The sequence below is a fragment of the Apodemus sylvaticus genome, chromosome 14 (genome assembly GCF_947179515.1).
Source record: "Apodemus sylvaticus chromosome 14, mApoSyl1.1, whole genome shotgun sequence".
NCBI classification, from domain to species: Eukaryota; Metazoa; Chordata; class Mammalia; order Rodentia; family Muridae; genus Apodemus; species Apodemus sylvaticus.
Window position 1 is genome coordinate 86,808,129 of NC_067485.1, and position 16,396 is coordinate 86,824,524.

The 16,396-nt window shown below is 41.0% G+C and overlaps 1 protein-coding gene across 3 annotated transcripts in view; it reads right to left on the reverse strand.

Annotated features, from left to right (window-relative positions):
- Positions 1-606: 606 nt before the first annotated feature.
- The window catches only part of Wdr37 (WD repeat domain 37), a 59,264-nt gene continuing 43,474 nt past the window's right edge, over positions 607-16,396 (reverse strand). For 2 of the 3 annotated variants that reach the window (XM_052156282.1, XM_052156281.1), the window contains exons 12-14: positions 6,407-6,541; positions 5,872-5,986; positions 607-3,462 (exon numbers count right to left, since the gene is read on the reverse strand). In XM_052156282.1, the coding sequence (XP_052012242.1) occupies positions 3,331-3,462; positions 5,872-5,986; positions 6,407-6,541 (382 nt within the window). In that variant the 3' untranslated portion in view covers positions 607-3,330. The remainder of the gene's footprint in view (positions 3,463-5,871; positions 5,987-6,406; positions 6,542-16,396) is intronic. The other variant, XM_052156283.1, reaches the window with a different exon arrangement.

The window sequence follows — 16,396 nt, forward strand, 5'->3', positions numbered from 1 at the left end:
CCCAGAAATTATGAGAAACTGTTTCTTAGAAATGATGCCAACCCCTTGAGCTTGTTCCCCCTTTACCCCTCCCAAACCTTGTTAAGCTTCACTTTATATTGACTTGTGTAAAATAAAAATTTTGACAGCTTGATCAGAATCAGACTTGCTGTCTGTCTCTTGTTTCTCGCCTTCCTCTTAGGTAGTTCCAGGGACCCTGTTGACAGTCCTGCGGGTCGGGACAGCTCAGCATGCCAAAGATCCCTGCAATCTACTGTTATTTTAACCAAAGCTGCTTAACAAAAGCTATTTTAATGAAGCTAAGTTTAAATCTAGCAACCTTCATGATTTCATTTTCAGCTCCTTTCCACGACATGGCCCATGCTCTTTGTGCATATGTGAAATATTCCCAGTTCTGAAAGGTTTTTGTTTTTTGTTTTTTGTTTTTAATCCTGACAAAACCTGCAAAATAAAAGGATAAGAAATATAACTGGGTTTTATGTCTAAGATAAAAATATTTTCAAACAAGCATTATAAGCAATTCACTCAATTTATGGACAGCTATGCTTCACAGAGTAACACATGAGGGGAGGAGTAAGAACACAAGACTCCCAATGACATAAATCCTTATAATAGTAATTATGGAACACAAATGTTTTAATGAACTTTGTATTTCAATGAAGACAATGAACATTTACAAACAGTTACATCAATACAGTAAAGATAACTGATTCCACAGAACACTTATAAATGCACTTTTCCCTCAAAAAAAAAAAAAACAAAAACAAAAAAAATAAAACCTTTTTTCACAGATTTAAGTAACAAATGATTTACATAGTCTTCAGATTCCCAAATATGTACAACGCTCTTTTGACTCTACAGAAATTGGTATGCTTCAGTTACAGTGGGGGGGCAGGGATATTCTGTCCAACAAATCTCTTGGGAAATTTTGTATTAATGCACATTTAGTAACCACATATTTCCCCTCCATTATTAAATGAAATTCTGGACACTCCAGCACATCATAGTGTTCCTAATTCTAAACACTATTTCTAATCTAAGATTAGCTGTGGCTGACCGCATGACGTCCCTTAGCCACATGCACAGGGCCCGCAAGTGCTCATGGGCTCCAGCCTGTGCCAGTCACAGACTCCTGAAGATAACACTATGTAGTCACAGCAGCAGTGGGTTGAAAACAGATGACAAACAGCAGTTAATATAAGTCACATCCTGCTCCTAAGCCCTCTCTTCGAGCACCGTTAGGATCTTCTGCCCTCATGGAAGTGAGTGGGGAGCCTCATTTCTATGTCAGAGGCTGGTCCCTCCAGTTAGCCAAAGAAAATCAGCAGCCATTGGCAGTGAAGGTCACTAGTCTGTATACAAGTCAATGATCACCAATAAAGGCTTTTTAAAGCTCCAAAACTGTGTCCGGTAGGTCTTATGTTTGATTTTGCTGTCTGTATTTGCATACATTTTGTCAATGTTCCTAACTATACCTAGACTTTCGGATTAAGAAGCAAAGAATATAAGAACGTAGTTTGTCACCAACATTAACAACTCTGAAAAGAGTGGAAATGGACGGGATATGGAAACCCTGTGTGGATGGAAAGCAGGCCACCAGCAACATCATTACACAGTACTCCACCATCAAGCAAAATACATTCAAGACAGCCAGAGCTAGCTCTTAACATTTTAATCAACTACAGTGACCAGCCTGACTCAGTTCTCAACTATATCATGGTGAAGACTGGTGATCAGAAATAGTCAGACTTTAAAAATACAACCTCTTTTTTTTTTTTTAAGTTAAAAAAAAATTGCTCAAAGAATCTCTCTGAACGAATCAGATACAAAGTTCCTAAGATCAGCAACCTTGGTGCCCAAATCAAAAACGTCAATAACCAAGTTCTCACTCCTGGAAAGTGCCACCCAAATGTTCTATGCACATTACACATCTTACATCAAACTTCCTACCACTTACTAGTTCAGGTGCCCTCCTATGCCACCCAAAGAGAAAGCCAGGGCCTGGGGGAGGGATGGGAGGTGAAGTAACCACCCTAGTCACTCTCCAAAGGGCGGTATAGAAAGGATTAACATATGAGGGGCAGCAACTGAGATGTTTCTTTATCAAAACTGTAACTCTGTAAGAAACACAAACTTACAAACATCAGATGAACAGTGATCTCTAGAAGGCGAGAACAAAAGGCTCACTCGTGCAGTAGGAGGACTGGCGCTGAGAGGTACCCAAGCTGTTCATGACAAGCGCTTCTGGTCGCCCATGAACTGTCCGCCATGGCTCTCCCTTCCCAGGCTACCTAGAGAGCCTTTCACCTTCAAGGGGCATGGGGTGTGGTTGTTTCTCTTGCCTTCCACCTTGAATTCAGTATTCCAGCTTTAGAGCAAGTGCTTTACCCACACAGCAGGAGACTCCAAAGGGTTCCCAATATTTATTTTGAGGTAGTGCTCATTTATTTGCATTCTTGGCTCTCAAACACCACCAAGGAAGTGAATCCATTTAGAAATATGAAAACCAAAGATGTAGAAAATAAATATTTGTCTTCAGGTAGCAGGGCCTTTGTATAAAGGTCAAGTCACATTCAATGGATAAATCATTTGAAACTTCTAAACACTGTTTATAACCACAGCTATAAATTAAAGTGCTTTGAATTCTGTTTAATGTCTAAAAATCAGTGATTAGAATAATCATATTTTAAAATTTGCCTGTATGAGACCTCAAGAGATTGAAATCATTTTCTATAAAATAGCAGAAACATTTTCTTCTCAAAAGAAATTCTGCACAAACATTGCAAATCCAGGTTACTTTTACAGAACTGGAACAGAAGTCAAGAGTTGAAATGGAATTACACAACAGCACATTCTACAACTTCACATAAACCAAGTATGAAATCTCTGTCAGTCCTGCCTCTTGCTAGCCAATGCAAATGAGCTCTGCAGTCTTCCCAGGACAAGGTAGTTATGTATAGTTACTCCCGACAACATAACAGACTGTTTATGCCTCACAACAGATACACAGTTCACATTTGATTCCCACAATGTAATGTAATGCCCTACTGCTCATCTGTCAGCTTCAACAACTCAAAGCATTTTGTATGCTACATGGGAGGTGAGCTCCACTTCTACTGACCAGAGGATGCCAATATACACAACAAAAATAAAACACAGAACTACACATCTCTCTGTACACTTCATGCAAGCTGGGCACAATGTGAAAAGAACATATTCAAGGCACCCTTCCCAGGGTCAAACTCTCACTATAATGGCTGATTAATATGCAGAAGTGCCTGCATGAATCAAAAGTCCATGGCAAACTTCGAGCTAAGGAACATCAGTGACTTATTTTTCTTGTAACAATGCAGGAATGTTGATGTTCCACCCAATAGCTTGCCTATCGAACCCACAAGTAAATAGATTGCATATGGGGTGGTCTTCACTCCACGCTGAGCAGCACACCATCCGTCTGTGACCCTAGGAAGGAACACACAAAGCAAGATTAATGCATTATTTCTTAAACAAAATTTAAAACTAGTGCCACACTAGCTACATTCCTTAAATGAATAATTTAACAGCAAAAAACTCAACATACATGTAACTCAAGGGAACCAAAACCTACTACGCATGGCATGAGGCTTTCAGAAGCAAGCTGGTAGAACAATGTGTACCACTGGGATGGATGAGTGAATGGGGGGAGCTCAGACCAAAAGTCATGACTAGTCTAGTGAGAAAATGGGTATGCTTATAGTGACACACACAAAGAAAGATAGCCACTTTGAAATTTTTTAAATGAACAAATAAAGCTAGAAGATATATTTTCATACTCACTAAACCAAATTCACTCAAAGACCTCAAATGCCATTTAGTAAATAGTTCCAATAATGAATAAAAATCTATTGTTTCTAAATAATAGATTTCTCGGGATTTCTAAATAAATATCAAAATGTTGGAGGAAATTACTACAAAACAGTTTACAAAACTTACAGTGTGATACATTGTGTAGGTACAGATATTCAAGCACTTAATACCCAACACTTAGAATGTCTATACACTACACATCAGGGATTACCCATAAATTAATGCAATAGATCTAATATGCTACAGTTATATAATGAAGCATAAGAACTGAGTGAAACTGACAGGTATTTATCACGTAAAAGAACTCCTCAGCAAGAGCAGGACAAGATGTTCTACTGTAAAAACATTCAATAAAAATAATGGTTATACATACAGGGAACTCAACCATGCTGCAAAAACTATTAAAAACACACAATAAAACTGTGTGACAGGTCTATTATGAAGATGTTGTTGATTCTTTGCTAAGAGTTTGGTTTTTGTTTTTTAAAGAAAAGGAAGAAATCACATCTACATCCACTAGTTGGCAATAAAGCCATGCCTAAGTACAGGAACTACTTGAAAGTAAGTATAGGGTATTGTCACAGAATACTAAAAATAGGTACTAGACAAATGGGTGAAAGAAAATGTCCATTTGCTAAGAACTCCTGAGGGAGGGGCTGAGAGCCACATTGTTTGACAGGACTCACTGAAGAGGAAAAGGGAATATCCACACATCGTGTGGTCACAGCACCAAGCACCCAGAGACAGGAATGATCCACTAATGGTGTTGATCACTCAACACGACTGTGGATGGTCACAACAGGCATTCTTTCATTAAAAGACCAGGGACTCTAGCCACTCAGGATCCCATCATATCTGCAAACCTACAGAAATCAAACTATCAGAAATCACAGGACCTCAGGACCTTTTGACCCTGCAGCTCTCATAGCATGCATCCTACACTATCCCCAAAATAAAACATTTTAAAGTTGCTGTCCTTTTCATTGGACATTGGCACGCACACCTGTAATCTAGTGAGCTCAGGGAAGAGATGCCAGGCTGATGCCAGCCTAGGCAACTTAAAACAATACTGTCTGGCTGTCCTGTCCGGCAGAAAGACTTAAAGAGCTGGGAATAGGAGTCGGTGGTAGAGCAAATACTTAGTAGCAGTGAGTAGAGTAGCAAATACTTAATCCAGGTTCAAAACCCAGTAGTGAAGGACACAAGCTTCCTGTACAAGCTCTGTTTTGGTTTTCTGTTTTTAAAACTAGTCAGGTGAGAGCAGCTACAAAAGGACACCAGCAATGTCTAGCTGTAAGGCTATGATACTAAAATTACACTTATATGAAGAAGTATTACAGGTCTAAAACAAAGTTATGTTATTCATTAATCTTAAAAGAACCCCATTTCCCATATTGATATAAGAAAGAATAAACCCAGGCCCAAAAAATTCTATAATTCCAGCAAACTTGAATATTTTACAGATAATCTACATAGAATTTTCTACAACTAGGACCACAGATCAACTTAGAACTCCTTACTTTCTTGAGGGGGAAAAAAATCATCAGAATAATAAAGTAGCACACACTGTCCTAAGTCTTGTCACAAAAGCATTCTTTATATAGCAACAGTAATTTTAGGACACACATAAGTAGCCCACTTTGCTGAATATATGATTAAAACTTTGGTTTGAGACTATTTCCTACTTTCTCTTCTAAGCACCCACCAAACTCCTATATCTCACATCTGATGGTAGCAAGGAACAATTCCCTAACTTATAAGGAAAATAGAGCTTTTATTTCTGGTGATAGCCACCACAGGAAGATGTCTCTCTGGTTGGAGGTAGAGGTAGGTATCCCATCTCCAGGAGTTCCCACCAATCTGTGACTAGCTCATCATCTCATAAAACACATGCTAAAGTTAATTTTTATGTCTTCGAAATGTTTTAATGTGGCCTGTTTGTATTTCTCTGAGGAACCACTGATATGAAACATGGAACTGCAAATTCTCCTTTGCTGTTCCTAATGAACACACTGTAACCAATACCTGCCGGCTGCTCCGGGGAAGCCGTGCTAGTCTCACTCCCGACATATCAAACAATCGCACTTGCCGGTTATCGTGGGGGAGGGCTATGATTTTTTGGCCAACACATACATTGATCCTACAAAGAAGACATAGAAACAAGTCTGTATAAAACTGACAGTGTAGCATTTTGAATTTACAGAAAATAATTCACATTTTAAGACAAACTAAACGAGTAAACCACAGGGGAAGTCTGCCTATGATACTGGACAAGAGACTAAGGCACACTTAACTGGCAGGTCACAAATGATTCCACACACATGTATAATACAGTCACACAGTCCAATAGCAGGCAGAGCCTCTAAGTAAGTTAATGAAGCCCTAAAAAATCTGGCTACCAAAGGCCTTTCTGACTCTTGTCTTAATACACTGGCATGCTACACACTGATTATGTTTAAGTACTTGCAGATACTGAAATCACAGAAGAGAATAAAATATATTTCCCCAAGAGGTTGAACCCTCTTCCTCAAACAAGAAACTAAATTACAATCACCCTTACCTATTAATGGCAGAGTCTGTACGAATTGTGGCAATTGGAGATCTCATATTTTTTAAATCCCAGACTTTTACTGTGCGGTCATCACTGCCTGAAACAACGTTGTCTCCCACAGTGAACACAGCAGAGGTCACAGTGCTACAAGTAAAGGTTAGACACATCAACAGTTAGAGCTCAGGATGTACCAAACAACCTCCCACAGTACATGCTACACAAAGCTTTGCATCCAGAGGGAGCGGCAGAGGGCAAGGGGGTTGGAGATGTGCACGCTTACAGTGTCCGCTACTCTGCAAGCCTGTGCTTGTGTCTCCGACTCTCCTTGTAAATATGTTAAATAAAGACCCCTACTTTCTGTACCAACAAAGGAGGAAAATGCACTGTCTACTCTGTCCTAGCATCCTCGGACAATGCAGCGAGACATTACTAGAAAACTATAGATTAAATAGTCTGCCAAATGTCTATACATTTAGGTCTGGTGGAATAAACTGTAATTTCCAATTCAATCAAAACACATGAGTTATGGAAAACACTAGGTAATTCACAAGTGACAAAGTTCAACTGACATTTTTTCCAAATAAGATACACCCATAAGATAGCTCTGTCAATAAAATATTTGTCACACAAGCACTAGTCCCAAATTCAATCTCTAGATCCCATATAAAAAGCCAGGCATGGCAGCATGTAATCCTAGGCCTGAGTCAGAGACTGGAGGATTCCTGGAACTAGCTAGCCACCAAGTCTTCTGAAATCTGTGAAATCTGTGAAAGAATTGGTCTCAAAGACTAAGGTGAAGTGCAAATGAGTGACGAAGACACTAGATATTGACCTGCAGCCTCAAAGTGTGTATGCACACACCACCAGCTCCACCTCCACCACCACCACCTCCTCTGCCACTACCTCCTCTATCACCACTACCTCCTCCTCCTCCACCATCACCACCTCCTCTACCACTACCTCCTCCTCTATCACCACCTCCTCCACCACCTCCTCCTCTACCACCACCTCCTCCACCTCCACCTCCTCTACCACTACCTCCTCTATCACCACTACCTCCTCCTCCTCCACCATCACCACCTCCTCTATCATCACCACCACCTCTTCTACCACCTCTACCTCTACTTCCTCCTCCTCCTCTACCACCACCACCACCACCACCACTACCACCACCACCACCACCAGTCATTAGGAAAGTTGTCTTGGTTAGAAGCAGCCATGGCCTACTTGGTTAATGTATGATGCAGCCCCTCCTTTCAAGCCAAAGTCACCAACCACCACCTCTTCTACCACCTCTACCTCCACTTCCTCCTCCTCCTCTACCACCACCACTACCACCACCACCACCTCTTCTACCACCTCTACCTCCACTTCCTCCTCCTCCTCTACCACCACCACCACCACCACCACCACCACCAGTCATTAGGAAAGTTGTCTTGGTTAGAAGTAGCCATGGCCTACTTGGTTAATATATGATGCAGACCCTCCTTTCAAGCCAAAGTCACCAACCATTTGTTGAGAATGACTAAAATGATAAAATGGTACCTGAAGGAAAAAACACCGCAACACAATCACCTCTCTTCACTGGAAAGTTCTGTAGGAAACTATGATACAAGCCTACTTCCCAGGAACTATAGACTGATTGTCCATCCTTTAAAATGCAATCTGACATTCCAGGGAATGCAACTGTTCTGACTTCATGTAGGTAAGTCTCCATCTTACCATGCATCTGTGTAGTAGGACTTTGCAGGCCTTACTTCCTGCCTGGTACAGAATGAACTGTGCATGTTGGTTAATGCTTTAATATCTAATCTCCCCAGGATTGGTACACAAAGCACAACACTGCCTGATTCCACATGCTCAAATCAGCAGATCCAAAGATGCCAATGCGGGAGCCTCTCAAGACTCCATCCTCACCTCGACAGCTGCCTCCCACCAATACAAAACCCAGGGCCATTCCTTCCACGTGAGGACTCACCACTCATATGTTACCCTACAAGGTGACAATCAGGTAAGCTTGGTTATATATTTTTATCCCCACAAATCATTAATTTGCAGAAACAAAAGCTTTGTTTCTGTATCCTAAATTATTTACATATTAACTGCTTAGAACTCAGAAATTCCAATTTAAATGCTACTTGATCCTATTCCACAATCTGTACTAAGATGTGATTTTATGTTCTTGGGGTTTTTTTTGTTGTTGTTGTTGTTTGTTTATTTGTTTGTTTGTTTTCCTGAGACAGGGTTTCTCTGTACAGTCCTGGTTGTCCTGGGACTCACTCTGTAGACCAGGCTGGCCTCAAACTCAGAAATCCGCCTGCCTCTGCCTCTCAAGTGCTGGAATTAAAGGCATGCGCCACCACTGCCCGGCTGTGATTTTATGTTCTATTTAGGCTTTTGATAGGAATCTAATCAATCACTAGGTCCAAGTTATGAAAACTATTAATTTGAATAGGCATAACTAAGTTCTAATTAAGTCTAAGTTCTACTACATTAATCAAGGATTTTAAACACCACCACCAATATATCTACCAAAAATCAAAAGGTTTTCAACTAGACCTGATTGACAATAAACCATGGTACACCACTGAGGCCCCAGAACACAACCAGGGTGAATACTGGGTTTGTAAAATTATTTTCACATTAATAATCTTGCCTTATGCAAGACAGTCTCTGCCATGGCACTGGCACTACAATTTTGCCCGTGCCAATTACTCAACTAGAACTGGTACTGGGTGGGATTACTTGTTGACAGTGGGTATGCTGGACACTGAGGCGTGTCCACACAGCAGCCTTCCTCCCTCCACTCATCTGATGCCAGTGGACACCTCCTCCCTACATGTGACAGTCAAGACTCACAAAACCACCTGCATTAGAAACACTGCACTACGTCTGGATGGGGCATAAATGGCACATAATACACAGAAATAGATGATACTGGGAGAAATGGACATATAGACAAACCTGTAAATCATGATTGACCCCTTTATATTATTTGTATTATTTGATGATTAGTCTTATTTTATATGCATCAGTGTTTTGTCTGTGTTTATGTCTGTATGAGGGTGTTGGATCTCTTAGAACTAGTATTAGGGACAGCTGTGAGCTACCATGTGAGTGCTGGGAACTGAAACCAGGTCCCCTGGAAGAGGAAACAGTACTGTTAACTGCTGAGTCCTCTCTTCAACCCCATATATTCTTTATTTAAATAAATAACAGTATAAGGCCTGACTTTAAATGAGGTATAGCAAAGGTTACAGAAACATTTAAAAACCTTTTTATACTGCCAGAGATTTGAAAGGCATGAGGTAAAGATATCCATTGACTTCTGTTTGTAATATATTCTAGGAGGTTTTAGCCAAGTTAAATTTCAGCTAGCATCTCGCTCAATTAATACAAAGGGAAAAAAGCCTCAACAAAAGATCATCTGACCCTATGTTAATGAAATGCTAGAAGTCATTAGGTTCTTAATAAATCACAATCCTGACAGGTATTGTAGGACATCAAAAGAAAAACCTGGCAAAGAGGCAGTAGTTTTAAAGGCACCCTTAGCCAATGAGTCCCACAGGGAGGCTAGTGAACTACAACCACTCACTGGAAAAGCTCAGACTCTGCCAAACTCCAGCAAAACTCATTTATCTTGTCGTGGAGAGCAGCCGAGCATGTACTTCCAGCTGACAGTATGGTACCTTCTCACTACACACCACTGCCTGATCTGGAACATTCTGCTCCCTCCGTGGGTCTCAATCAACGGAAATACTGTAATGCTAGCACTCCTCATTAGGACTAACAGCTGTCTTCCCAGTCACACAGAGACACAAAACTGTTTTGCATAACAATCTGCTGAAATTTCACAGCTAAGAAAAAAAATATATGATGTGGAACATGCTGGCCCATGAAATGCTAATGTGGGTGCTTTCTGGCATCACCTCAAAACCCACTACCAGGTTACCATCCTTTTTTTTTTTTACGATCCTACAAAAGAACAATTTTTTATCTGTGGAGCAGTAGATCCGGTGTTTTCAGACAGTAAGCAGTCCCTAAGTACAAACACAACTGTCCAGGACATCCCCTATTAGAGCACAGGCTTCTGGGTGCCAGCACACACAATCCATCTTTTAAAAGAATGTGGGTCTTCCACTGTCCACTGTGCATGTCCACTGCTGTCCTTGTTCAGTTCATGCTTAGGCAGTCTTGTGGGTGAGCCGTGGTTACAGCTTCTGACACTATGAGGAGAACAATCTCAGCAAATTCCCTAATCCCCTTAACATCTTTTGGGAGTTGTTTTATGGATATAAAATATATTCATATTATAATTAATAACAAAGAGGTCATGAATGTGAAGGAGAACAAAGACAGGTACCTAAGAAGATTTAGGGGAAATGATATATTTTAATTATACTAATCTCAAAAATATTTTAAAAGAAATATGCACAGAGCTGGAGAGATGGCTCAGCAGTTAAAAGAACTTGTTGCTCTTGCAGAGGACCCAGGTTTGGTTCCCAGAACACAAATGGTAGCTCACAAACATCAGTTTAAGAACACAAATCTATTTAAAATTATTACTAAAAAGTTAAAATACTAAGCTTCATACAATAAGCCAGGCAGTGGTGGTACATACCTTTAATCCCAGCACTCAGGAGGCAGAGGCAGGCAGATCTATGAGTTCAAGGCCAGCTTGGTCCACAAGAGCAAGTTCCAGGACAGTCAGGGCTACAAAGAGAAACTGTTTCAAAAAACCAAAAGGCTTCATATGATAATGTCATTCATGCAACATCAAATGTCAATGCTTATTTGCTTTCTTGAAATCTTGTCTTTCTGACTTAAAAACATTGTAAGTTTAAATATTTTAATTGTATCAATTATTTTAAATAAATGGGTAACAAATATATTGTTTAAACTTAGTGAAAAGTGACCTCCCTCAGCAAAACAAAAATATTCAAACTATAATGGCATTCTTGCAATATCAAGGGTCAATCTGGTGTTTCTTGAAATCTGGTCTTTCTGACTTAAAAACATTATATAGAGTACTTTATTTTATTCTAAAGTAGTTTAGAATATTTTTAAATATATTGATAATTTTAAAGAAAGTGGTAATAAATGCATTGTTTGAACAATAAATGCATTGTAAGAAGTGACCTCCCTTGGTTTTAAATTATTTAACTTCCCATTTATTTTCTGAACACACAATACTGACGGTCAGTTAACACTGACCAGCATCTCAAGAGCAGCTCTTATGAATTCATTTTTATATATAAAACTTTGAAGGTTCTATTTTTTAAATATTATAAATTACATTTTATAACAACTTTTAACATAATATAATGCTTGGGCTGACAGGATGGCTGGGCAGAGAAAAGGTGCTTGCCACCAAGTCGACAGCCTGACTCTGATTGCCAGAACCCATATGGAGGAAGGGGAGAACTGACTTTCACGGTGCCCTCCAGACACATGTGAGTGCCCTCTCATGCTCACACACACACACACACACACACACACACACACACGATGCAGAATAAGTATCTTAATATAAGGAAGACAAGATTTATTCACTAGATAGATAAAGTGAAACCACTACAGTATAAGTTTTTTTACTCTTAAATATTAACAGATTAGCAAAAACCTTAAATGTCAAAAACAAAAAAATCACTCCTGCTTGAATAAACAGAAGACAAGTCACTAGTGGCACCACGCAGCAGAATAGGCCAGGTGGGTACTTGTGCCCAGTCCAGGTGGGTACTTGTGCCCAGTCCTGAGTCAGCAGTGAGTCTTCCAGGGCCTGGGAAAGGCCCTCATCCCCAAAACAAGGAAGCTGACCAAAATGATTCCCAGTTTGAGGATGGGTTATTTCTTCTATCCAACACTGAACTGTGTATGCTGAAAACAGCTAGCTACATCTTGAGCCACAAGTAGAAATAAGCTCCAGACACCATGAGAAAACCTCTCAGAGGTGGTAGAGTACAATGTGTATTCCATATGTGTGCAATTTATGTGTGTGTAGAACATCTACTACAACTTCCCACAGACAGAAATAGATCTACCAACAAATTGGTAAGAACACTCTAAAGCAAGGTGCACTTATTCTATTCTGCCTCTCACTGGGAAGGCTAAGGGAATAACAAGATGGTGTCAAGAAGGACCCATGGGTTCTGTGCTTAGGCAAGGAAGAAAGACTGAAAATAAGACATCACTTTTAAAGGGACATTTTTAAAGTTCAGAATGAAATTAGGCATGTCAGTTCTTCACATAATCAAAAGTAGGGCAGAAGGACTACCAGAAGTTTGAAGTTAGCCTGTGCTACATAATTAAGTACAATTCAACCTAGGCTACATACAGAGTGAGACTCTGTTTCAAAAGGACAAGCCCACAAAAAAAATCTTCCGAATGGGTTATTATCACAACTCTCTCTCATACAGGAATCTTTCAAGAGGGCAAGCCAAGAACACAGCTGAGTACTTGACCCCAGCATGTGGAGAATTCACCCTATCTACTTCTGGTTACTGGAAGACTGATACTTGAGAGGCAACCATTGCACAGACATCAAAGCCTTCCATTCTTTACAATCATGATGGTACCACCATGGGTAAACGACCCTAGTGTGACCATACATCAGACTGCTGGCAGAAATTTCTAGAACTGCCCTCCAACCTAGAAAAGAAATGTGTCTCCATCCACCGCCCACCCTCAGATGTGGCTGCCCTAGGAACAGGGAAGGGAGCTGACTGAAGCCCTGCCATGGGAAGCTCGTGCCCTGCTCATGCTCACCAAGCTGGGGCTACCATGCGCTCTTAAGCTAGGGCTAGATATCACAATGAGTGACACTTACAGGCCAATCAACTTGCTAAAGATAGCCACCCTGCCATTCTCTGCATAATGTAGACCTTCCCAGGGCCTACCAGTGCTGACTGGTAGGGATGGCAGTCACAGTACCAGTGGTTTCTTCCTAAAAAGTTTCAGAGTCCAGACTATATTCTAGTAGACTCAAAGTTAGCTATGCATCTGTAATCTTTATGACATCCCTGTAAACTTCCTCAATGCCTTCTAGCCTGTTTGACTTTGTGTTCCCCCAAACCACAACCTAATTCGGCAACTTTGCACATTCCACACCTGCCTCTCCAAAGAGGATGCAATGGGCCTCATGCTCCTTGACCTGTCCTTGCTATACCTGCAAATGTTCCACACTACCCAGCTCTGATGCCTACTTCTTCCCTTTACCGTTTACCTGAAGAGACTTCCACACCCAACTTCCAGGAAACACCAAAAGCCACAGAGACCAGCATTACCATCTGCCTCTGCCTGACAATAACATGGCCACTATGATGCTTCCCTCTGCTCTCCCAAGTGCTCAGATCTATCTGAAAACAAACCTTTAGACCTCTGCAACAAACCTCTCAGAAACCCATGCCTGACCCCCCAAAAGGAGCAAGCCATGAGACCAGGATGCAGCCCTACGGCTAGCCTGACAGCCATGCTGGTAGCTGCCCAGAGATTTGCCTTCCACCTCACAGCCAGTAACTACCCATTTCACACTCCAGAAATTAACTTTGTCTCATTCTTTTAAAATGGCAATTCATACCTACACCATTCATCAAAGATAGGTGTTTTTCCTAGTGAAATTTCACAGCTGTGTAATATATGACATGTTTCAAATCAGTTCCTTCTTGGAAAAGATGTATACTGACACAAATATAGTACCTTACTTTTTAAAAACCTTCTCCACAGTAAACGTTATTTGAAAAGCTACAAAATACTAACACCCTACAAGATAACGGCCGCTTCCCTTCAAAATTAGGCAAATGACTTTTATTATGAACCAAATTAAACTACATTTTTGAAACCATTTATACTTACTACTATGAATACATACAAAGTTTTACCTTAGGGCCGCAACACTCCAGACACAATTACAGCCCTTTGGAGTTATTAACTAAGCAGAAGAAAAGCATATCATCTTGGATCAAAGGGAAGCAGAGCCACTGTAAAAATGTCAAACCACAGTGCTAGATCAGCACTCTGCTTGGTGCTCTCTGGACTAAGCAACAGTGCTCATCTCTGTGCTCTCTAGACTAAGCACCAGTACTCATCTATCGTAGTACTCTCTAGACTAAGCAGCAGTACTCATCTATCTCAGTGCTCTCTAGACTAAGCACCAGTACTCATCTATCATAGTACTCTCTAGACTAAGCAGCATTACTCATCTATCTCAGTGCTCTCTAGACTAAGCACCAGTACTCATCTATCTCAGTACTCTCTAGACTAAGCAGCAGTACTCATCTATCTCAGTGCTCTCTAGACTAAGCAGTAGTATAAAACTGTATGCTCTTGACCCATTTTATAATACAGAAGGAAATACCTAACACCCATACACTCAAATCCTTGCTTTATAGGAATGTACCTTAAACTATTACTCAGAATTGACATATGTTGACATGTCATCCTTGGTGGTGTGAATACGCTTGGCCTGGGAAGTAGCACTATTAGGAGGTGTGGTTTTGTCAGGGTGGGCTTTGAGGTCCTACACTCATGTTCCACCCAGTGCAGAAGAAAGCCTCTTCCTGGTTGCCTGCAGAAGGAGTCTCTCCTGACTGCCTTCAGACCAAGATGAAAAACTCTCAGCTCCTTCTCCAGCACCATGTTTGCCTGGACACTGTCATGCTTCCTGCTATGATGATAGTGGACTAAATCACTGAATCTGTAAGCCAGCCTCAATTAAATGGCTACTTTGTAAGAATTGCCTTGGTTATGGTGTCTCCTCACAGCAATGGAAACCCTAGGACACTACCTTAAAAATGTTAGGAGCAGCCAGGGAAATAGCTCAGTGGCAGAATGTTTCCCCTATCATATCAGGGTCAGAGTTTGATCACCAATATTTTTTCACCCTGGTAGATTAGGTATAGATATAGGTATAGGTATAGGTATAGGTATATATACACACACATACAAACATATTTATTGCTTTTAGTGTACATATAAGAAGCAGCAAGTGGAGAAAATGAGGACGGAAAAAAAGTATCATTAGACATTGTTTTAGACACTGTTCCACTGGCACCATGACCAAAAGAAAACATTTCATTGAAGCTGGCTTACAGTTGGCGGTTTTAGTCCATTATTAGCATGGTGGGAAGCATGGCAGCACACAAGCAGACATGATGCTAAAGAAGCAGCAGACAATTCCTACATCCAGATCCACAGGGAGCAGTAAGGGAGAGACACTGGATCTGGCTTGGGCTTTTGAAACTTCAAAGCCCACCTCCAGTGGCCTCCACCAACACTTCCTCCACCAATACAACTCTACTCCACCAAGGACACACCTCTTAATTCTTCTCAAGCAGTGCCACTCCCCTCCATGACTAAGTATTCAAATATGAGCCTATGGTAGCCATCCCTATTCAAATCACCACAGACATTAACATAAAGAACCACAACTGACTTCAGAAACGCCAAAACAGAAGACAAAACGGACATGCAACACTCAGAATGCACCAGTCCATTTACTGTGGGAACAACGTGACTCAGACAGGGCTCCTCAGGGCATCCATAGTAAAGCAAGGGCTTTACTCAAACATGACATAGAGAGTGAAGCCCTTTTCAAAGGTATAGTTCTTAAGGGATTAGTAGAGGAATCACATCTGTGGAATGGCTGGCTCCCCAAAGATGGCAGCTAAATGCTGTTATTCTGATTCACTACTGAGTACCAGCACCTTGCAGCTCGTATGCAAAGCAGAGAATATGGGCAGTCACTGGCTCAAGAAGGAAGCAGCCATTGTGACTGGCAGTCTAGCTAGGTGGCTGGCTGTCCGTCAGTGTTGGCTGTAATACCAATATCCCTACCATGTTTCACCCAGAAGCTGGAGCCTTAGGCACTTCCTTTCATTCCTACTCTGGGTTCTACACAATACAAAGTAGTTTCTACCTACAGTTGGGCCAGGTGTGGTGGCACATACCTTTAATCCCAGCTCTCAGGAAGAAGGAGGTGAATCTGTGAATTTTTGGGCAGCC